This window comes from Miniopterus natalensis, chromosome 2 (assembly GCF_054644295.1).
Source record: "Miniopterus natalensis isolate mMinNat1 chromosome 2, mMinNat1.hap1, whole genome shotgun sequence".
Classification (NCBI taxonomy): Eukaryota; Metazoa; Chordata; class Mammalia; order Chiroptera; family Miniopteridae; genus Miniopterus; species Miniopterus natalensis.
The window spans coordinates 117,727,151-117,751,299 of NC_142082.1; the positions used below are offsets into that span (position 1 = coordinate 117,727,151).

General features: G+C 38.1%; 1 protein-coding gene across 3 annotated transcripts in view; it reads right to left on the minus strand.

Annotated features, from left to right (window-relative positions):
* Nucleotides 1–239: 239 nt before the first annotated feature.
* Nucleotides 240–24,149, minus strand: part of TMTC2 (transmembrane O-mannosyltransferase targeting cadherins 2) — a 374,536-nt gene continuing 350,626 nt past the window's right edge. For 2 of the 3 annotated variants that reach the window (XM_016199427.2, XM_016199430.2), the window contains one exon: nucleotides 240–2,849. In XM_016199427.2, the coding sequence (XP_016054913.1) occupies nucleotides 2,670–2,849 (180 nt within the window). In that variant the 3' untranslated portion in view covers nucleotides 240–2,669. The remainder of the gene's footprint in view (nucleotides 2,850–24,149) is intronic. The other variant, XM_087814516.1, reaches the window with a different exon arrangement.

A 24,149-nucleotide genomic window follows, 5' to 3' on the forward strand; every position in this document is an offset into this window, starting at 1 on the left:
CTGAGACACACCAGCCAGGGCCATGCCATCTTTTCTAAACATGGCAAATCTAATGATGTCAGCAACCCTTATTATTATGACTACTAAAAAGTAATAATTATTATTATACATTAGCCACGTCCTGTCTCTATTTGACTCTCAGTCTCCACCTTTTAAAAGCTACCTCCTAGTTCTGTTAAAATCCCAGAGGGTATAAGTGTTGTTGCTGTAGAAGATTTAAAAAAGGCTTATACAACGTATTTGTTATCAATGCTTTATTGTTGAAAACAAAATTGAAATTCTCTGGCACATAAAACAATTATTTCTACAAAAGGAAAGCCTACAAATCTTGATAATTTATACAAATAACAGTTTCTCAAAAAATAAAATTTTAATTTAGTAAACTTGTCTTGTGCTCTATATTTTTAGCACTGTCTGCAATAATCCACCATAAATCCCTGAGCGGAGACATTTTTTGACCATGTTCTATAGCATCCCCCAGCCCTCCCCCCCCGAGTTGGTCTAAGCCCAGCCCTGTAATAAAAGGTGTCAGGGACATTTTGTTATTAAAGATCCATGCATTTTATGACACAGGCCCAATTATTAATGCTACTTGGGAACTGGGTCAACATGAAGTGCCTCTACTGTGCAATCAGCGAACCTATTAAGAACCAAGTGTTTTGAAAGGAAAAACAATAACAATAAAAAGACACAAAGTGTTAAAACTAGGAAGTCATCATAGGTCAATAACTATTTAAATAAATAAAAATGTTAGACATTGAATTCATCTCTATATCCTTATATTAAATTCCTTATTTATTTTTTTGCAATTGCCAATGCAGTAGAAGATGAAAAATACACTTCAACCCATACTTTTGGTTTGACCACGGGTTTGTTGTTGTTAAATGTTAAATATCATTCTGAGAACACAGTGATTTAGTTATAATTTAACTTTTGGCCCCTCAATGAAATGTTTACAAAATACGATACATATTAGGAGGGCCTTCTTATTAATGCCATCAAATCTCTCACTACATTTGCCCTTCTTACAAAAACACTAATGTCATAGGAACACTACTTTAATTCTTTACCCCATTGTATTGATATGCAGAAAAACACATAAAATATGGAGAAAACATAGTATGATGTTTTTGCATGCCCAGCTTCCCTTTAACGGGGATGCTGACCATATATACATGGAACATGCATGAGTGTAAAGGAGAAAAAGCGAGTTTTCAGTTGCAAGGAATTGCCTTGATAAATTGAGTTTCGTTTTGTTATTCTGGTATGGTAGAATAATAAATAAATAAATATGTGGAGTACTGTGTTTCTACTTTATGAAGAAGCTAACAGTGAGCTGTTGTTTTTACAAAGTTAATTTTTAGTAGCAAAGTTTGACTGCAAGTCAAAAAGTGCTCAACAAATGTTCTTCTCTACTTCATTTGTACTCTTTTACTTGTGAAATGATCGCTGAAGTGGCTACTAATAGGTAATGAAATAGAATACCAAATTTGCCTGTGAAAAATGGTTTTCAACTGTAAAAAGCACTTGGCAGAAGACCTAGAAACACGCAGGCTAATGCTACAATTCTACCGCAGCTTAAAATAAGTCACTTTTACGTCTTTTGGGAAGAGCAAAATACAAGAAATATGATAAAAACAATTCCTTGAAAACTTGTCAGCATTCCTGTTTTGGTACCTATTAGAAAGTGATTAGCATTTCATACTAACTTTTTCCAAAACATAAAGTCATTGCCAACCATCACTCTACCCTCTTTTGAGCAGACTTGATTTTTTAACCAGTAACATCTGGAAAGTACAAAGCACCTTCCCTTTTGTCTAAGAGCTGCTGGTTAGTTACTGGAACTAGAATACATTTAAGCTTCCTTCTGATATAATCCTTATATAAGCATGTGCATTAACCGGGTATCGCCATTTCCAAAGGCAATTTCAAAAGCCTAAGAATTAATACAATGAATTCTCCTAGGCAGTTTTTTTGGGGGGGCGGGGGGAGGAGGAATATTGGTGATATTAAAGTCAAAACTGCCTCCTGACACATAGGAGGCCTCCCCAGCCCCTCCAACGCCAGTGTGAAACGCAGGTTGTCTACTCTGCATATCCTTCTCAGAACATGAAAAGCAAATGATGCCCCAGGAAGTGAAGACTGACATCCAACTCATAAAACATCATGTGCACTAGGTCAGGGATCAAGTGTAGATTCTCACAGGTCCCGACATAGCACGAAAAAAGAAAAGTTTTCGAAGTTTCAGAAACCGATAAGCAGGCTGTCCCAAAGAGGTAAGACAGCCGCGTCAGGACCACCGGCCCGCTCCCCAGGATTCACCCTGCAGGGCAACCACACCCGCGCACACTCGCCCCAACAGCTCACGGCGGCGGAGCGGCCGCTCGGGCTTCCTCTCACAGTGTTTAAGATCCTGTTTTAAGTGCTCTGGTTTAGTTCTACGGGTAACATATTACACCCTTCCGGAGTTTTCCAATGTTCCCCCCATTTTTGGTGTTCATGGCTGTGCCAACAGCAAAGTGGATATTCCTGGAAAAAGTGGCAGCGACCTCTGCGACCTCTGCCCCCGTCCTGGAGTCCCGACCAGCTCCTGCCGAGCGCCGCCGGGCAGTCCTGCTGGGCGGGCAGCGCGCCCGGGAAGGCGGCGGGCGAGGCAGCGCCCCCCCGCGTCAGGTCTTGGAAGTCTTCAGGCCCTGCTTTTCCATGATGTTCCAGAGCTTGCGCAGGTTGGACTGTGTGATGACGTCGTCCGGCTTGAGCTGCAGCGCCCGCAGGTAGTTGGCCTCGGCGCGCTGCAGCCGCCCGTTGAGGTGCAGGATGGCCCCCAGGTTCATCAGCGCGGCCGGATACTAGGACCAGAGAGAGCAAGGAAACCGATTAAGGGGCCCTTTCAAGCTTTCCTTCCTGGAAGGCAGAAATCTTCATGCACTTATGCAAATGATTCCCTTATGTCTGGAGGCGTTTTATGGAAGCAATTTAGCAATTTATACAAACAGACAAAGATAACTAGGAAGGGGGGAAAAAAGTTTTCCAAACAGCGTGGTGTATTCTGTACCTTAAAAAGGGCAAGGCAGCTAATGAGAATGAATGGGTTACATATGAAAACCTAGTAACCTAGTCAGGTTGCGGTTGTCTGAGAAAAAAGTGATACAGTTTCAGATGGGTGGAATTAAACTTTTTGTCAACTCGACCCCAGGAAATACAAAATTAAATGGGAAGAGGTGACAACTCTCTATGTCCAACCACTTTTTGTTTCCTCTCCTTAGCAATATTCCACGCGATTTACAAAAACATAAATAAATAAAATATACTGTCAAGATTTACTGATGTTTTCAGGGTAAACACCCTGAAAAAAAAATTCAAATGCAATCACTAAAGTCCTTTCCAAATCTAGCTCAAGTAGTTTAAGTGAGGCAAAGTCCTTATTTTTAAGGCAATTTTTAAACTTCTAATGGTGAATGTTTACTATAAATATAGCAAAGTAAAAAGATAAAATAGATAAAATATGGAAGCTTTATAAGTTTTATGTTATTTGTTTAATAACAAAGTAATCTGCAAACATTTTTCTGTAATGTGTGACAATTGCAATACAAAATTATGTGAAAGGCAAAGTTAAAAAAAAAAAAAAAAAAAGTATGAGTTATATAGCACTAGTTTAATACAGAGGTTCCATCCCAAAATTCTTGGACATTAGTTAATAACAAAACTCCTTCCCAAAGGAAAAAATATTTTGCTTGCTATCTATGAGTAAAGGCTGTGCTGTTCTTGTCTTGTCCCTGGAACTTTTTGGCTAACAGAGAGAGTAGCTAATATTTTGGCAGTTACATAAATGCATATTTCAAATATCAGATAAAACTAAAAGTGTTTATGCTGAGATTATGGTTTCACTTTTCAGATGATGTCAACTCTTAATTGTCCTGGCAAATCTGATACCGCCTAAAATAATTCACAATTATTTTTATGATTTAGTATTTTCACAATGCATGCATTTTTTCAGCTAAATTCATGTGACTCCACTCTTTCCTGTAAAAACAATTATTTCTGAACCAAGGCAATGCTGGGGAGAGGGTTGAATAGCTCAGAATAAACCAACGGGGAAAAAGGATCAGATTGGACTTCAAGAGATCTGGATTTGAGTTCTTGCTCAGCCACAGCCTTGGCCGTGGTGAAGTCCCCTAATATGTCTGTGCCTCAGTTTTCTTCATTTATGAAATACTGAAATAACATCAATGCTTTGCACATTGTTAGGAAGATAAGAGAAAATAAACAAATGTAGCACAGTACAAGCACACAGTAAATACTCTACAAATGTCAAGTTTACTTTCTCTGGACTCACTGTGCTTGAGGTATAGCAAATGCATGTTTGTGATACTTATGTTGCTGTACATACTTTACAATTTTTATTTCAATGGCTACATAATGTTTCTGGATGTATACCAAAATTCTCTTAAGTCCTCAACTACTGGGCATTATTCTCCAACTTTTCAACATCCTTTCCAAAAATAATGTTGCAAATATAAGCTATTCCTGACCTTCAAAACCCTTTTGGTCTGGATGACTCCACACTTATCAAGAAAAATACAGATGGTTAATATCTAATTTTAAACACCAATCCAAATAAACATAGCTCCAAATTACATGTGCAGCGAATAGCTCCACATTGGAAACCTAAAATAACACCACCTACTCTGCCTTCCGAAGACAACTGTGTTATCATACCACCCATTGTTATCTTGAGTTTCATTTCTGAAAACATTTCTGAATTATGTCCCCTCACAGAGCTTAGCATCGCTACCAATAAACAGCTACGAAGCTGATGAAGTGTGTTCACGGTCTGCATTACTAGAGATGCTAAATAGATTAAATGTCCAAACTTCCTGCTGCCCTGAGCAGGAAGAGAGGAAATGGGGAGGGAGAACCACGGTTGGAGACCATTCCTTACTTAACAGAAACAGAAGAGGCCCCGTGACTGGCTGAGAGAAACCAGATGGCTCTGCAGGATAGCTGTTATTTCTTGAATCACTTTATTATCAAAGTGTCTGTACCTAACCCTAACTGTAACTCAAGGGGATTTTTAAAAACACTCAGAGGCTACCAAGCCACGCTGCCCAGGTGCCAATGCCAGCTCCACCCCCAGAAACGTGTGCACTTGGACAAGCTGAGTGAGCATGTAAGACCTGTTTCTTCTAGAAATGGGGTAATGGTGCTTCTTCTTAGAGTTGTTCTTGAGAGTATATGAGAATACAGACTGTCTTTTTCCTCTAATTTTCTCTCTGTTTCCTTATCTCAAAAACAAAACAGAATCTCCTCTCAGAGTGCCTGAACGACTCCTGACTCCAAACGCTGAGCATTTGTAAACTGTCTGTTCTTTACTAACTTTGTAGCCTTTCTTAGGTTAAACCTGGAAGAGATTTGAAAGAGGTGAAGTATACCAAGACTTTACTATTGTTACTAAATTGCAACCTGGGTTCTCCTGTCCTTGGAATACTTGGAGTCACCTCCCTACCATCAAATGATGATGAAAAAAAGTTAATATTATTCTAAGAAAATACAATTAGGAAGTTAAATCTATTATCAAAATGAGTCTGAATGCTAATTATAATGGTGTTTTGGAATAACTTTAATTTTGCACTATTCACACCAGCATGTTGCTTGTTGAACAAAAATAATCCAAAATTGGCATTATGAAGCTAATGTGGGATAACAGATATCATGGGAGCTCACATAATACTCATTGTGTTCCCTAAAGAATAAAAGTCCAACTAAAAATGTGCACATTTAAGAACATCATTCAATATTTTTAAGCAGATTTCTAATTTTAAATAGATGACTGTTTTCAGAGGAAACATTTTGGCTTGAATGTATCTATTTTAATAGAGTAAAAAAATTAGTATAAAAATCAACGAACACGTTATGTAATGCTTATTAAAAAATCACTGTAGGTTCTTATTTGCATGAATGGAAACTGAAGAAATTTACGTACTGGTGTGCTCAAGTGTGACCTCTGTATCCATTGCCTTACATAACAGCTTTGAAAGTGTCAACAGTTACCCTGACATAAACAATTTCATGTGTTTGTTAAATATTTGTGAATAAAACTTGATACAGACTACTTTCTTCTTATAAGGCTGTTTTCTCTCTTCAAAGATGGGGGATTTATCTTTTAAGCTCATCATACCTCCCCTCCACAGCAATCACATGGGTGGCTTAGTGGGTGCCCACTGCACTGAATGCCTCCAGGTCATCCAGCCTTGCTACAAATATGATACTTCAGGCAGTGGCATCAGCATCACTAGGAGCTTGACAGAAATGAAGAATTTCTGGTGCCACCTACCGAGTCAGGTTCTGAATTTTAACAAGATACCCAGGTGCTCTGTATGCTCATTAAAATTTGAGAAGCCCTGTTCTAGGGGCCATTTCCAGATCCTAGATTATATCATTTTACAGCTTCTAAAATGAAGTTTTTTACAAGAGAACGAAATTCCTATAGAACAAAGTATGTCAGATCAAATATCTATTCTCTCACAAAATAGAATTCTTCTCTTGCCTATATAATTATTTAAGGTAGTAGGTGTTCAAATGACGCTTTAAATAACAGAGTCGTAAATGACTAAATATTGTTAGACAGAAGAAGGAATTAAAAAGCCTTTTCATAACCAAATAAGAGCATATATGGTTTCCAAATAGATTAAAGATTGCTTAGCTATATAAGTGAAATGCAAGAGGTCCAGGTGACTGGCTGGCTGATTACATATTGGGTGTCATTGCCGTCTGCCAGCCATGAGTCATGGGCTGCAGAACAGAAACCCAAGTACAACTGCTGATGTCTTCCCTCACACACATCCTCTTTTATTAAAGACAGCCGATGAAATTTTCAGCATGTTAACAAAGGCAGTCAGCAGCTTGCAACCCAGTAACATGGGGCTTGTGGCTCCATACAACAAATGACACCACCTCCTACTTCACAGGCTAGAAAGAAGAACCAGACTTTCTTGTTTCCTTGAAGAGAACAGATGCTTTACATCAAAGGGGCTGACTGGCAGCCAGACTGAGGCAACAAATGACGTCTTTTTTCAAGTCTCCAGGGAACTACGCCTTTATTGTTAATTTACTCTGGTCTTTGGCTTATTTCTCCAGCACTGGAGGAAATAGTGGAACTAAAATAATAGATGTATATTGGGATGTGGTAGGGCAAAGGCAAGGTTATAAAGGTCTGATACTCGGCTCCCTTGAGGCTCCCAGGAACCCAGCTGAGCTCCCAGGGTTGGAAGACAGTTGTTTTCCTGGCCTTTGTCTACTATGTAGTCTTAAAAGACATCTACAGAGGAGGGATAGTGAGACCATAAGGAGACTTAGGGTTGGCAATTCATGTATCTATTGAGAACAGGAATAAAATGCAGAGCTTTAAACAGAAGATTTAGGTGGGGCCTAGGAAAAGGTGAACAAGGGCTTGGTTGAAATGTTCTGATTAGGCAAGAGGTGGAAACCCAAACAGTAACTGGCTCTTTGAGGCCCATTATTAGTCCCTGTGGCCACTTCCCTTTTATGAAGGTAAATCAACAGGCAAGAGAAGCTATGAAAAAGACAGAGAGAGATAATACACTGATATTTCTAAATTTGGAAAAAGGTTTCCATTTAGCCCTGGCCCAGTAGCTCAGTTGGTTAGAGTCATCCCAATACACTAAGGTTTTGGGTTTGATCTCTGGACAGGGCACACACAAGCAGCAATCAGTGAATGCATAAATAAGTGGAACACATCTATTCAATCTCTCTCTCTCTCAAAAATAATCAATTAAAAATTTTATATTGAAAAATATTTCCATTCAAAGTGTCGCTGAAATTATCTATATAGCTGTATATTTACTGTTGTACGAACTACATAACTTTTTAAAAAGAATGTCCTAAGTTACCTTTACCCAGCTATTATTCAATTAATACACTATACATATTTGGGATGTTTTTAAGATAACCACCTTTAACTTCCCTTCTGAATATAATTTATAAATGTAAATGAGTTTGCATGGTATAAAGTTTTTAATGGATTCTCACTCTTTTCCAAGTAGTTACCAAGTAACTTGATGAAGGCTATATACCACCATTCAACTGTATTTAGTTGAAACTGCTTACCCAGTTGAATTTACGGGAGCAGCAACTGTACCATGATGCTTAAAAATTAATAGTATAAACTTTAAAGAAAAATATTTAAGAAAGAGTATTTATGCATAAATTTAAGGTTTCTCTTTATAGTCATTGTGCCTTGTACATGGCAGATAATTAATAAATAATTACTGAATTAAAGTTTTTAAGACTATCAGTTTTGTTTGTTTTTTATGAAAAAAGTGTAATATGAACTAAGATGAAGTTAGATGTTATTTCCCTCAGATCCCATATCACTTCTCCTCCTTCGTCCAAGTAGTCCGAAGCCACGCTAGAGTAAATTAGACTTAATTCCTTGCTTTCCTCCATATACAAACATGTACATACATCCACTTATTAAGTCTTGGCAACTTTACTCCTAAATCTCCTTTAAATCTGTCTTCTAATTATACTTTGCCCCTTTCTCCCAACTTGGTTTAAGCTCTAATCATCTTTTCTTGGGTTATTTAAATAAAATTATTTTGATGGAAAAGAAAAAATGAGTGGGTAGCTGAACTGATTGATGGGTGATAGATTAAATGAATGGATAAATACACAAATAAAGCCATATGCTGGTTTCTTCTTTATTATAAATACTTTAGGCATACAAAAATTTCAGAGAATATAAAAAAGCTGTCTACTTGCCTAAGAAATAAAACTTATAAAAGACAACTGAAGCTCCCAAATATCTCTCACTGTCCTATTCCTGAGTTCATGGATAAAAAAACTGGTATATTTACACCATGGAATACTACACAGCTGAAAAAAGAAGGATCTCTTACCCTTTGAGGCAGCATGGAAGGACCTGAAGAGTATTATGCTAAGTGAAATAAGCCAGTCAGAGAAAGACAAGTATCACATGATCTCATTTATATGTGGAATCTAATGAAAATAAACTGAAGAACAAAATAGACACACAGACATTGAGGCATGGAACAGACTGAAGAGTCTCAGAGGGAAGGGGGGGGTTAACCAAAGAAGTTATATGAATATATACGTAACCCACGGACACGGACAATAGTGCAGTGAGGGCCTGGGGAGGGGGCGGGAGCAGTGTGGAGGGGGTCAGTGGGGGAAACAAGGGGACACCTGTAATACTTTCGACAACAAAGATAAGTTAAAAAAAGAATAAATGAATGGGTAGCTGAACTGATTGATGGGTAATAGGTTAAATGAATGGATAAACACACAAGTAAAGCCATATGCTGGTTTCTCCTTTATTACAAATATTTTAGGCATATAAAAATTTCAGAGAATATAAAATAGCTGTCTACTTGCCTAACAAATAAAACTTACAAAGACAACTGAAGCTCCCAAAGACCTCTTACTGTTCTTTTCCTGAATTCACACCCATCCCAAGAACACCACTATCCTAAAGTTGGTATTTATCATCCTAGTGTATGTTTTACACTTTTATTTTTTGTGTACCCACAAAAGATGCAGACATTCAGAAGTTTTATTTTTACACATTTTTCATTGTCCTTCATGGGATGCCATCCTGCCAAGCACCCAACTGGAATAATTTTTAGTCCTCGTTTTTCACATTTGTCCATGTTATATATGTAAGGTTTAGTTCTTTCATATGAATTCTAGTGAATGACTACCATTCTCCCAAGGATGGAAATATGAACTCTTTAATAGAAGGCTGTCATCAATATGCTTGTGAATATCTCTACACATAATTAAGGGAGAGTTTCCTGGAGTGGAATTGCTGGCTCATAGGGATCTTCAGCTTTGCCAGATATTACCAACTTGCTCTCAGAGTGGTTGTATCAAAATGCATTAGCATCAACAGGTACCGGGTCTCTCTACTTCATAGCCTTCGTAACACTTGGTATCGTCTGACCACTTCCATTTTTGTAAAGTGAAAGTTGTAAAATAGTATCTTATTGTGCTTAATTTCTTGTTCCTGATTACTAGAGAGGTTAGTAATATTTTCATAAGTCTAATAGCTTTTTATATATTCAGTGATCTACTCCTTCGTTAAGTGTTTTCAGCAAACTGCTGAGAGTAGAGCCAACAGTGGAGAGAAGCCCTAATAAAGAAGAGTGAATTTCAATTAGTTTGGAGATTAAAATGTCAGCAGTGAGATCTCCGTGATGCTAATTAACTCTTATGAGACCAAACCAAAAATAGAGAAAAAAAAATCTTATTAAAAATGAAATATATTAATACAATAAACAAAAGTTCTCTCACAAAGTTCTGTGGTGAAACAAAACCCACAAGCAATTCAATGCTCCCAACTCAGAAATGACAGTTCTTTGTAGTCATACTTTCAGTACAGTCTTATTTTGAATAAAGTATCTCTGCAAAAAGATTTACCAAACTGTACATACAGCACAGGAAAATAACACAGGAAATTCAGCAGTGGCAAGGCAAATTCTGACAGATAATAGAAATAATTCATTTTGATTCTCAGTTTCAATACGGTATTTGTGTTTTTGAAATAGCTTTGAATAAAACTAAACAGATACAGGTGACAAGCAAGACAGAACACAGCATTAAGGGAGTAGTTTCAATTTGTCAGTGGCACATTTTATCCTGTGCGCTCAACCCTCCTCTCCCACATCTGCTGCGTCCCAGCGGGTGTTACAGAATGCTCATTTAACTTTTATGATGGGTGTGAGCGCCACGATGTGGAGTGCTATTCATTTTTATGGCAATCAAAATGCCAACAGCTGTAGTTTGGGGGACAGCAAATAGTGGCAGGAACAGAGTCATTTCAAAGGTGGTGGTTACTTCTAACGGATTTAAAGTGTATCTACTCACTTAAGAATATGAACTATCTCCACTGATGATCTCAAAGCCAGGTCTTCCCTGATACGAACTTTACAAGAACGTCTCTCATGTGATCCAAATGGAAAATCTAGATCCGGGTCACCTAAGATTCACTCATAACTTTTACAAAACGCATTACTACACTGCTTATAATTTGAAATAAGCATGTAGCTCATCCTTTGCAGTAAAATTATTAAATAAAAACTTCTATTTTAAAGAGTGAAAAAACATGTGATGACTTAAAGTGCATGCAGATGAGAAAAGTAAGAATTTATTGAATTTGAAGACACCGAAGGAAAGTTTAGAAAAGAATCTGCACAACAAGCAAACATTATCCATATTTTTAAAAGACCAAGAGCTGCCTGGCCGGCGTGGTTCAGTGGTTGAGCGTTGACCTGGGATCCAGGAGATCGCGGTTCGATTCCTGGTCAGGGCACATGCCCGGGTTGTGGGCTCGATCCCCAGCAGGGGGCGTGCAGGAGGCAGTCGATCAATGACTCTCTCATCAGTGATGTTTCAACTCTCTCCCTCCCCCTCTCCCTTCCTCTCTCTGAAATCAATACATATTTTTTAAAAATAACAATAAAACAATGAAACAATAAGAGCCTTCTGTCCTTACTAATAGATAGCTCTCACAAAACCCCACGGCATCTTATTCTCCTTTCTTTGAACCAAATTCCTTGCCTGTTTCTAAGTCCAAATATGATTTAAGCAACATAATTCAGTCTACACTTTATTCATTTCTTCTGAGCATGAAGGGGAGGGAGGACCATATGCATGCTTTCTCCATCATAATCATATTACACAGAAGGAATTCCAGCTGCACAGGCCATCCAAGTGCGTATGTGTGAAGCGTGAGTTTGAATATATTTAATAAAATGATTGCTCATTCCAAGGAGTTGAAACATGTCACTGGAATAATCATGTTGTTATTAAAATGTATTTCAGAGGTATGCTGAAGTTGATATCTGGGCTTATAAAATTTAAGGAACTCAATTACCACAGAAGATAGAAGCAGGGAGCTAAACTTTTCTGGGGGGAGGAGATGCAGGCCTTTTATTTGCTATGCAAATTGATCATCTGATCAAAAAATTTAGTACAGTCAGAGGTATAGATATACTACACTGACAAAAATAAAAGTTATATCAGAGTCAAGCTCAACAGAAGCCACAACAATCAAACTCAGTAACTTTTTAAACCTATGTAAAACAGTCCTCCAATTTGACTATGTTTGCCAATAAAATAGCTTTGATTTGATGGTGGTCAACTGAGAGATACCAGTTTGCATATTTTTGAAAATCACAGATTTGTTCCTGAAGACTTATTGAAAATATTCATTTTTTAAAAGTATGTAAATGAACATGTCAGAGACCTCAAAACAGTGGATTAAAATTTAGGTTAGCCACACACACTGTAAAGATGGGTAAGGTTTTTTTCCTCTCAAAAAGCAGATGGGGACCATGGTGTGAACAGGCAGGATTAATCCAAGAGTGACAGTGTCATTCAGAGCAATCATATTTCAACATGACATTAGAAGGCAGCGAGTGTCCCCTGGCAGAATGAAGAAACACGTTTCACTGACAGAATTCACCACAGGCTTCCCACACGCAGGAAGGGGAAAGTTTTGCAAATGCTCTGAGTTAGGACGATCAGATCAAACATAACGAGCAGGAGCAAAGCAATTCCTCCAGGAACTATTAATCTTTCCAAGGACTAAAAATAAACTGTAAACACTGTCTGATGCATGGCATTCTATTTGTACTTTTATAGGCCAAGACTTTGTTGATATATGATTGGAAAAATAATGATGCAAGGTCTCCACACATCATTTCTGAAAATATTCCATCAGGACACACCAATCAAGGTGAAGCCGTGCTATACTCCAAGCCATTCCACTTGCCAAAGTGTCACACGGGCTGAAATGTAAAAATAAACACGGCTCGTGCATTTCTAGACCCACGGCAAACCAAGGGGGTTTAATGGCAGACCTTCTGCCGCTCGCAGTGTAAGCTCCCGTATCACCCTCTAGATCTCTACATTGAATTGCACATTTGCCTCTATTTCGGAAACGTTCATATAGGAAATTGCCACATCCAGACTGCATCAGTCACCTTCCTTAAAGCCTATAGAGCCAATACATTTTTATATCTATAAAAAGGTTTTAAAGACTGGCTCAATGACTTTTCTTTTTTATGATAGCTTCCAAAACTACTGTATATAATACAGGCTTTATATTGCCTTTACCTACTCTACCAATGTCTTATCTCTTCTCTGAGCAACTCCAATTTTCAAAATGCTGTACCCTTGCTGCTATCTTGCCTTTCTTCCTTGGTTTACCATGTTAATATAAAACAAGCAAACAGCAAGCAATCAATAAAGCAATCACACAGTCCCAGAGTTCAAGCAACTGCTGGCCTCAGATATATTTATTGGACACTAATTCACTCATACACCACAAATAACACCCCAACAAGACTTGAAAAGGGAGGCAGAACAAATAACACCCCAAATAAGACTTGAAAAGGGAGGCAGGACAAAATAAATTATTTTGGACCCAATGATTAATTTTCATATGCCAACTCTGATTTCTTTTAGATTCATCTTCAATACTGAGATAGGAACCATAATGATTATGCGATATATGTCAAACATGTTTACAAAATCACAAAGTAATACATTTTCACCCACTCAAAAAACAGTTTTGTACTAGCAATGCAACAACCTCGAATAGTGATCTGATATTTGACTACAGGAAAACTTGGCCACATACTCACGTCTGAATGAGCAGAACAAAAAGGACTTCTCTAGAAGTACAAGAAAAGGCACATCACGTAAGAAATGAGAGGCAAAATCCTTTTCTGCTATTACATATTAGTTACTGTTAAAACAAAGTATGTTATGAATACTTCACTAACCTAATTAAATTGTAGGCCATTTGTCTCATAAATGCTTAATGCCCATTACATATAATAATTAAATTGAAATTCGGTGTCTTGAAATGGCTCATAGAAATTAAGCTATGCTCTAATGCCTATAATTTAACACTTATTTACTTCAGTCAGAGACAAAAGTTTAAGAACTTTATTAATTTCTTTGGTTCATCCAAGACATGTAGGAACTGAATGGTAATTGTAAAGGCAAAGCTCTTAGAAAATTAAATCCTGGATGCTAAGTGAACATGGTCGCTTCCAGCGGCCACGTGAACGGACAGCCTCCGGCAGAGGCGGGAATGCTCGCGGCGTCACTGAACTGCAGGTTCATTTCACTCCAGAACCTGGAGAAGCGCGGGAGGAAGGAAGCATGGCCCTCTCAAGCAAAGGGGGATCAATGCATTAAGATATATGTTATTTAATATCTGTTACATAAATGCAACTAAGGATGAAAAGAAAATTTATAACAATGAAATGATGACATTTTAATAAGTTACCGAGGAGCCTCTTGTAGGCAGCAAACAGTTAAAATGATGTGTCCTGATGACTTCTGACTGTAATTTCCAAAATAAATCGGAGTTCTTCAATGGTCTCATCTAGTACAGGCAATTTCCTTTACTTCCTTTTTAAATGTAATTTGCTCTTTCACTCATTCATTTAACTTCGACTTGTTGAGCACCTCCATTGGGGGTTTGGCAATACAAAAAGAAGTTAAAAATCCCAGACCTCGCTGAGTTTGTATTCTATTTGTATGACACAGATAAATAAAACAAAAAATAAGTGAAATATATAGCATATTATTTTGTGACACGATAGGGTAAAAAATACAGCAAATAAAGGGCTTAAGGAATGCATATGAGGCGAGACCTTGGCCACCTACAGTCTGTGGGTCATATACATCCCACTGCTGGCCTACTTAAAAATCTACATTGAAAACACTCAAAAGAAATAATAATACATCATGGCACATAAAATTCAAATTTCAATGTCCGTAAAGTTTTATTGGAAAATAACCTCACTCAATCACGTATGTATTGTCTATGGCTGCTTTCATGCTACAATAGCACAGTGCAGTGTAGTTAAGACCGTATGGCTGCAAAGCCTAAAGTATTTAACATCTTTTCTGCTACAACCAAAGTTTGCTGAATGCTGATTTACAATATTAATTCGGGAGACCTGGAAAGGTCTTCGAAGAAGGGAGGGTCTGAGTGAAGAGCTAAAGGAGATGAGAGAGTAAGCTGCAGAGGAGTGACTGGATCTGACTTACGCTCTGAATGCCGTGTTGAAAGGAGACTAAGGGAGGAGTCATTTCAGTATTCTAGGTCAGAAGTGACGTTGATGTCTTTGCCAGACAGCAGCAGTGGAAGCTGGCTTATGCAACTAGGAGAAGGAAGCGATTCACTGCAGTCGGAAAGGCCATGGGAGGAGGTGTGGAAAGCAGATGAGGAGCTGCTTCGGATTAGCAGCTTGAAGGGTCTCTAAAAGCGGAGATACTAAGTAGACACTGGATAGATCGGTCTGGAGTCCGACGAAGAGATCTTAGGTGGAGATACCCATTTGGGAGCCATCCGTATCAATGCCACTTAAAGCCACGAGAGAGGACGAGATCTCTGAGAGAATGAGTATACAGAGAAGAGTGAAGTAGGTCAAGAAAGGAGATGAATTTCAAGGTTAAGGGACTCGACGGATGGGAAGGAACCAGCCAAGGGGATAAAGAATAAGAGAGACCAGAGTTAAGAGGTGGCAGAGGGAGGGTGTCCTGGAAACCAAGTGAAGAGAGTGTTTCCTGGAGGAATGAGCAATCATGCGTGTCACATGTTACTGATAGAACAACATTAGAACCGAGAACAAATGGACTGAATGCTGTTGAATGTTGCTCTAGTAACTTGACAAGAGCAGTTTTGGTGACATCATTTGACAAAAAGCCTGTTTGGAGTCGGTCCAAATGAAAATGGAAATTTCTGCTATAAAGGAAAAGAGGGAAATGACATAGTAGCTAGAGGCAGAAATGGGCTTGAGAGGCTTTTGTGTTTTGGGAGAAATAATATCATGTTTAAATGCTGATGGGAAAAATTCGGTAGAGGGGGAAATTCTCTTAATATAGGAGACACAGAGACAAGAAACAGAGGACAAGGGAAGAGGGAGGGTGACGGCGGGAGGAATGTTCTTAGTCAACAACAGAGGCATCTAGTGAAGAATGATGAGGTTGGGTTGAGCTAGAAATATGGATAGCTTATCCAGAACAAGAGAAAAGGTAGCATCTGAAGGCAAAGATGCTAAGAGAGATAGTTACATGTGGTGATGGAAGCTTGTGGAGGTTCTCTGATTGCTGTGATTTTGCGAGCTCTTGGTCGAGTTAGCATTCCTTCACAGGTAAGTTCTCTCTGGCCTCTTTCAGGTTATCACCTCGCTGTGGTTTTCTATCTTCTTACAAGGCTGAGCCTGGGTACACATTTCTGTTAATTCATTCAATTTCAGATATATTGTACTATGTAGCTTCTCATCACCCTACAGAATCCTGGGATATTCACTACTTTTACTCTCTGCTTCTGGGGCTCTGCATAGGTATTAGATATTCTCATATTCTCCAGTTTTTGAAAATTCTCTTTCATATTCATTTTCCTTTCCTGTGTGCCATCCTAGGTAATTTGCACATAGATATATAATCTTCAATTTTACTAATACTCCCATTTGTGACTAATCTAACCACTGAGCTTTGACTTCAATAATTATTTTCCTTTCAAGATCATTCTATTATCTATCTTTTTAACATTTTATACAAAACCATTCTATACTCTGTTTCTGACTGTTTCAACATGTGTAGTCTTTGGAGGTCTAAATATTTTGTTTCTGCTCTGATTCGTGGTGGTGGTGGTGGCTTCCTTGTGGTCTTAGTGATCTTGGAGTTTTCTTTAATTAATTGCTTGATCTTAATCTAAGAAATCCAGCAGGCTTGAATTGGGGATGCTTTCCTCCAGAGAGGATTTGTGTCTACTTCTGCGGATTGCCAAAGAATTCTACCAACCTAGAAAACCACCACATTCCCCCTTGGGGGTGTTGACTCAATTATAGGCTCTGCTGCACTATAGTAGTGCAAGCACAAGGCTCATCAGCCAGAACACAGGGCTGTTAGGGGGCTCCATGCTCAGGACAACCCTGCTTGTACAGGCGACTCCACTCAGAATCCCAGACTCCATCTTCGAGTTTTTTTCTTTTCTTGCTCACTCCACCCCCTCTTTGGAAAAGTGGTTCATATCTCCCCGTTGGGAGCCCCACAGCATTTCAGGAGGACAACACTGCTCTGTCCTCCAGGGGAGAGAACCTCTGTGCTCCGCTTGTACTGACAGAAGTAGAAATCATGGTTATAAAAGCCACTGACATGTTGACAGTTCTAGGAGTTGGCTTCAAAATTTGAAAGTGGCATTTGGAGCCTGCACCCCGGGTGTAAGGCCATCCTAAGGAACAGGGAGAGTTAAAACGGAAAGTGAATCTTGCTCTCAAAATGTTTTCAAACTCAAGGAAGGAAGTGGCAGATACAGACAAGCAACAGAGCAGACAGGCAGCCTCCTGGAATGTTCTCCACTCTGGGCAGCACTCTACTTTGTTTAGCTTACCATTGAGAACCACTACACACCCCACGGTTTATTTATCCGAAACACGTAGTGCTCTTCTGTAAAGAACACTTGTCACACGCGTGACCACTTTGTATTTTGAGACCATCCCTTCTTCACATTTCCGTGCAAGTTCGGTTTGATATTATGTTGTCGGCAAAGCGATTTCCTTCTTGCCAAGATTAAGTGTAATTTCATCTTCACGAAACGAGAAGGAAGGAATTTGCTTTTTTCTCCATCTCGTCTCTCCCCTTATCATTAAGCAGCAAATGAGAGCAGCAAATGCCGCTATTTCACGGACCAAACCTATTTGTTCCTTTTTCCACTTACAGAAAGGGTAAAAAAATAACATACTTTCAGTGCTGCCAGGACTGATGTCCACAGGATGGATGAGGGACTCGTGTGCCTACTTTCTGTGCTGTCTGTCCCAAATCAAACTTTTTCTCATGTGGGCAGCAATGTTCCCACCGGCAGGGTATGCGCTCCAAGGGCCTGAGAGTGGCAAAGAGCTTCTCAGCTGCAAGGACCTAATGTCAACAACAGGTAAGCTAGTCATGTATGAATTACTGTCAACTCTAGTATTTTGGAATTATCTTTTTAATATTCATTTGTTACCTGCTTTCTAAACATGCAATTTCCCTAGTGAAACAGTATTCTCTGGCTGTTAACCTTAAACGTGACACTGTTTTCATTCTCAGTGCAAGTATTTGTTCAATACACATTGTAGGCAAAACCCCTAGACCTTCTTTAGTCTTAGTGACTTAAGGGGACAAAAAGTCTGTTTTCTATTAATTATACTATGGGTAGCTTACAAAGTTTGCTACTTTTAAATTTTTCAAGCACTTATACTTACAGGGTCTCATGATTCTTGCAATGGACCAGAGAGATCTGGATGCTGAAGAATTAAGTAAGGTGCTCAAGGTAATGAAACCAGTAATCAGTACTGCTGGGTGCAAAACCCAATTCTCTCCACTCTTACTTCCACTTCTCTTTCCACTCTAATATTCCATTTTATTATGATGGTGATACAGTGATTGTTTGTAAACATTGGTAGTGATTCACAATGTTTACCTCAAGCATTTGCATAGACTGGGTTGACTATATCTGTAAGTATAACTTAAGGGAATAAGGCTCACTGAAAGATGAAGAGAATGAGAGACAGAGGAATTGATAGAGAAAATCTATTTGTGCAATGACATGAAATTTCTATGATTTTTCTGAAACACTCTAAAAAATTATTTAGGGTCCATGAAATTAATTTAAATTTAATTTAGCCTTTATTTCTTGCTTCTTGCATTCTATGAGTGAAAATAAATCAATACCTCCTTGAAGAAACATGAAATTTTTATCTTTCCAGTTGGTGCATTGCTTGCAACAGTCGGGTTAAAACTATAATGCTTAGATGTTTAAAAGCAAAACACCGCTGTCCATGGCTATCTAATCACACCAAATATTCTATTGCATTTTTATCTTTCAATGCAAAATAATGTCATAAGCAATCATGCTAAATGCCTGTGTTATTTTAATTTACTTATTTTCATTTATCAAGTCTACTGCATGAAGACTGATTAGAAATGTGACCTACTTGTTTTTAGATAGCCACTGAAGTATAAGGAAAACTTAGATTATAAAACACGAACTGCAATAAAACCAAAGCAATCCAATAATAAAATAATTGGTTAATCAGTTAACACCTTGGATGTGCCATGCTTATTTTCTAGAAGGTTCCAGAGTAGCAGCTACTTTTAGTGTTTATTAGGTATAAGTGGAAAGATGATCTTAATTGCAGCTCATTCTTGCTAGTATTTGTTAATGAGAAAAGAAGTGTTCAGATAGAAGTAAGATACAGGATAGCCCCACGTATATTAGTTTAGGAAGCATTACAACAGGATTTTTCTCTAAGCTGTTTTATCTACATAATTATATGTGTTCAAACACATCATTCTTTCCTGGCAATAAGAAAAAGACATCAGATTATAAAGGTGATTGTTGATAAATTTATTCCTAAACGAGGAGGAAATATTTTCAAATATACCAAAACCATATACATCTCTCCAAAATGGCAAGAGGGACCAGTTCTGGAAGAGCAGTCGGAAGACCTGGACTTTAACCCTCAGTTCAACATCTACTCCTGTATGACTGGAAAAATTACTCAACATTGTCCAGTCAGCTTCCTTAAAATAAAATAAAAAACTGCAAAGATGGTTGTCATTTTCCTTATTAGGTATTATAGGAAATAATAGAATCGGTAAACAAGCAATTCGCAAAACTGTGACACTCTAATGAAATACAAGATATTATTTTACAGCACGTTACCTAAGAAAATCTGTAATATTTTAGTGGTAATGGGTAAACTTCCAGGGGGTGGTTCTTTAATGGGGAAAACAAAACAAAACAAAACAAAACACATCAAGGGTGAAAATGCATTATTTATAAGGGCAAGGTAGCCCCGAACTGGAAGAAAAGCAACATTTTATTTTCATTTAATTTGTGGAATATAATTTGTTTTGTGAATTCTTCAGTTGAGGAAGAACCGTAACAGATCTTGGAACATCTCTAATCTGGCTTACTCTCAAAAGGCTTCTGAGCAGACATAAATATCTGTGCATAGCACATATACACAAATACATTTTTTCTTCCTTCCTAATGCAGGAGGAATTTGGACTCTGAGAAAAATGAAAATATATTCATAGAAGCACAAGTAAATTCAAAACAGCATATGCTTACATTTTGGCTCTAAATCACAAGTGTACATTTAAAATCCAAAATGAGGAGACTGAGTGGATATTGTGCAGTAAGAATTTTATTAGAGAAAAAATTAAATCATACTCATTCATTTGCCTATGGGGTTATTTCTATTCAGTTTGGAAAATTTCATTACTGTTATAAATCTTTACCATAAATGCCAAAGAATATCACCTACTGTGTAAGAAAAAAAAGTGAAATTAAGCTTTTAGTCAAGAAATTAGGAGTTTCCTGGAAAACAGCTGGGAAAGGAGCATATGTCATATTTCATTCTTTTGCAAAGTAGAAAACGGGAAGAAAAAATATTGAAGCTTTATAGGAGGATACTGACATTAAGAGAATCTGATGATTAAGAAGAAAACCAGCCTCAGCAACAGAAATGAATCTCTCGCTCTCAGTATATCATATTGATTAAAAGGATTCATAAAAAAGATATGACACACTCTAATTTATCTACCTTCATTAAAATGATATGACATATTGTAATCTACCTAACAAATCTTCTCAGTGGTATTTAGGTTGTTTCTACTTTCTTTGCTATTATAAATAATACTACAGTATCCAAAAATAGTTGACACAAGTTTTCAAGGAAGAATTCATGAGGCCAGGGAGAAGAACAGAGCAGGCAGGACATATGGACAGGAGGGTTTCAAAAGAATAGAAGGGTAAAGTGCATGGAGTTTCAGAGCACGTTCAGTTCATGGATGGCGAGGGGTGCGGGGGGGCTGGGAGGTGAGAAGAGGACCTTGGGGTCGCAGGCACCGACAGAGGGGGAGGAACGGGCTTCCTAAGAACAGCTCCTGTTTTACACATTTGGTTTCTAGTTAAACTTTTGCTAGAAAAATGGTTTTGTTTTTATAGAAAAAAAAAAAAAAAGGTGGGAAAAGATTATTATGAGCCATGTGAAGTCAACAAGTATTTATAACAGTCATTTGAAAGGAATACGTTTCAGGAAGATGCAACTCTTATGGCAGGAATGGAGAACGGATTTGAGGGACCTCAGATTTGAAACAGAGAGCAGTTAGAGTGCTCTTAAAAATTCACAGAAGGAATTATGGACCCCTACACTAAGGCAGTGAAAAGAGATCAAGAAGAAATATTTAAAGGATGCCATTTTTGGTCTATATCAGATAGGATTTGGTTATCTGCTGGTTGAGGTGAAGACAAAGGAAAGAAAGGAGAAAGGCATCAGAAATTACTAGCTTGGCCACTTGAGTGGAGAGTAAATGTACTAACTAATGTGTAGAATCCATGAGGAAGAGAAGTTCTGGGATGGAAGGATGGAGTCCGTTACTCTGAACCTACCCATTGCTTTCCATCTCAACCTAGGACCAAGCAATCACCCTCTACAACAGCATGAATTACTGCAATGGCCGATTAACTCTCTCTGCTTCCAGCTTGTCTCTATAATTCATTCTCTACACTGTGGCCCCAGACATCTTTGTAAAACTTAAATAAAATTATATTACTCTCATGCTTAAATTACCCAAGAGGTTTCCTTCTGTACTTAAAATTCCAAAGTCATTCCTGCCTACCCCTCCTTACTTCTCCAACCTCAGCTCTTGCCCTGCCCTCTCTCACTCACGTGTTCCCTCCACACTGGCCTTCCTTCTGCTCCAAGCTTCTTTCCATCCTATCTTCAGGCTTTCGCACAGGCTGCTCCTATCCTCATTTTTGTATGGCTGGCTCCTTGCTATTTCAGTCCCAGATTATATCTCTCTTTTTAGAAAAGCTAAAAAAGTGATTATCCAATCTAAAGTATATGTCCCCCACAATGCGTTTTATTTTCTTATGGCCTATGCTTTATTTTCCTCATAACATGCACCATTCACTGATATGTCATATTTCTATGTCCTTTCCACCACCAGAATAAAAATCTTTTTGTAAGAAGAAGATATTTTATTTATCTTGTTTACTGCTCATTCCTAATACTGAGAGGAGTGCTGACGATGCATGGGTAGGCAGTCAATAAATATTTGTTAAATAAAAGAACACATGCTGTGCTGGAAGTGCCCCATGATACAACCCTGAGCAGATAGCTAGAAAGTAGTTTTGAGCTCAGAGGAAAGGCAAAGCCTAGAGAAACAGCTAGATGGATTAGGTATAGTGGTATTATGATTGAGCTATACATTGAAGGCCCAGCTACCACTAGTGCTGTGTGTGTGTGCACGTTTGTGTGTGTGTGAACAATTTTCCTATAATAATTACTCGTAAATAACTTCATTCTATCCTTTCCAAGCGAGAGAAGCAAACTAAAATTCAGCTCTCCCTGATTTCTCTTTAGATAACTAGTAGCCTGAGTCAAAACCTCAGCTCTGTCTCTAGTTAGGTGCGTGACTTCAGGAAGATCATCTATCTTCACATGTTCATTCAAAAACTAATTATTAAGCATTTAGCATGAATAGAAACTATACTAGGTATAACAGCTGCAGTGCTGAACTAAACAAACATAAACTCTGCCCTCATGGGACCTATACTCCCATGAGAAAAAATGAACAATGAAATAATCACAAATAATCACAACTGAATAAAGATCAGCTATGATAAGAACTATAAATATGAAGCAAAGTGTAGGGGCAAATGCAGTTCAGAGGTTTTCCCAGATAATGACTGTCAGGTTGAAATCAGATGAATGAGGTAGGAATTAACAGATGAAGGAGGTAGAAGTAGAAGTTCAAAGTCCTGAGTTGGGACTAAGCATGGCAAGTTCAAGACCCCTTGGTTCAAGAAAGCCACACTGATGAGTGCTCAGAAAACAAAGGAAAGAGAAATGTGAGATGTGACCGCGACAATCGCCAGAGACCAGATCATACGTGTTAAGAATTTTATCCTTAACATGCTCTATCCATGATCCTAAGATCAGGCTGAAGGCCACATTAAGGACTCTAGTGAATGAAGGAGCCACTACCTGCCGCCTCTCCTGGTAGCTTCATATCCCTCCCACTGATACTACTGCATACATGTGTTTGGTGTGTAACTATGATAAACTTCCTGAATGCGGCAGAAAACATTATGCCAGGCGGTGGCTGTAAAAACCATAAATATAAACTGTACACTCCTCCAGATATGTAGAAAGCATATTTGAATAATCTAATGTAAAGTAAATTGAATAAAAGCAACTTCTGCTTATATTGGTTCAAGTAATACATATTTGAGATTTGCAAAGTTTTTCTCTCAATTACAGACATTGCTCATGATGCCAAATTTGCATGGTAGTAAGAAATCATCATTTCTGATTTCAGATCTAGAGACAATCTTCCTCATGCTAGTTTCCACTTCCATTTCTAATATCTAAGAAGAAAGAGCTTGTTAAGCAAATTAATATTGTGAAAAGGATTTCCTGAAGGCATATTTAACCTACTTTCAAGGCCAACTACTTTATAATACATGGCTTACATGCAAATGAGAAGCTACTAAATGTAAATTAGTTTGTTCATTACAATAATCTAGTGTGGCTTAAAAACCCATTATCATTAGTTAAGTAACTGTGATAAAGTTGTAAGGCTGCATTTCTATTAAAAATCGTTCATTCTTTATTTCCTTCCCTGACTCACTCACTCACCAAATCTACTCCTTGGGGACTTTTCCCCAATTTAGAAAATGGCAACTCGATCTTTCTGAAAGTTGCTCAAGCCAAAAAACAAGGATTTCTCTCTCACACCCTGTATAAAATCCATCAGCTAATACTGTAGGCTCTGGCTTAAACGCACATGTACACACAGATACAGACACAGACACACACACAATCCTCCCACCTCTTGAAGAATCTTTCTCTGTCACCTTTGTAAGTTTCTCTTCTAACTGGCACTAATACGTCTTTGGGAATCACAGAACCTCCTGAGTATCTTTCCATGGACTCTACATGCTCTTTCTTGGTTTTATACCATGACTTCAAAACTGTATCTCCAGCCCTGACCTCTCTCTCCAGGCTCATATTCAATTGTCTGAC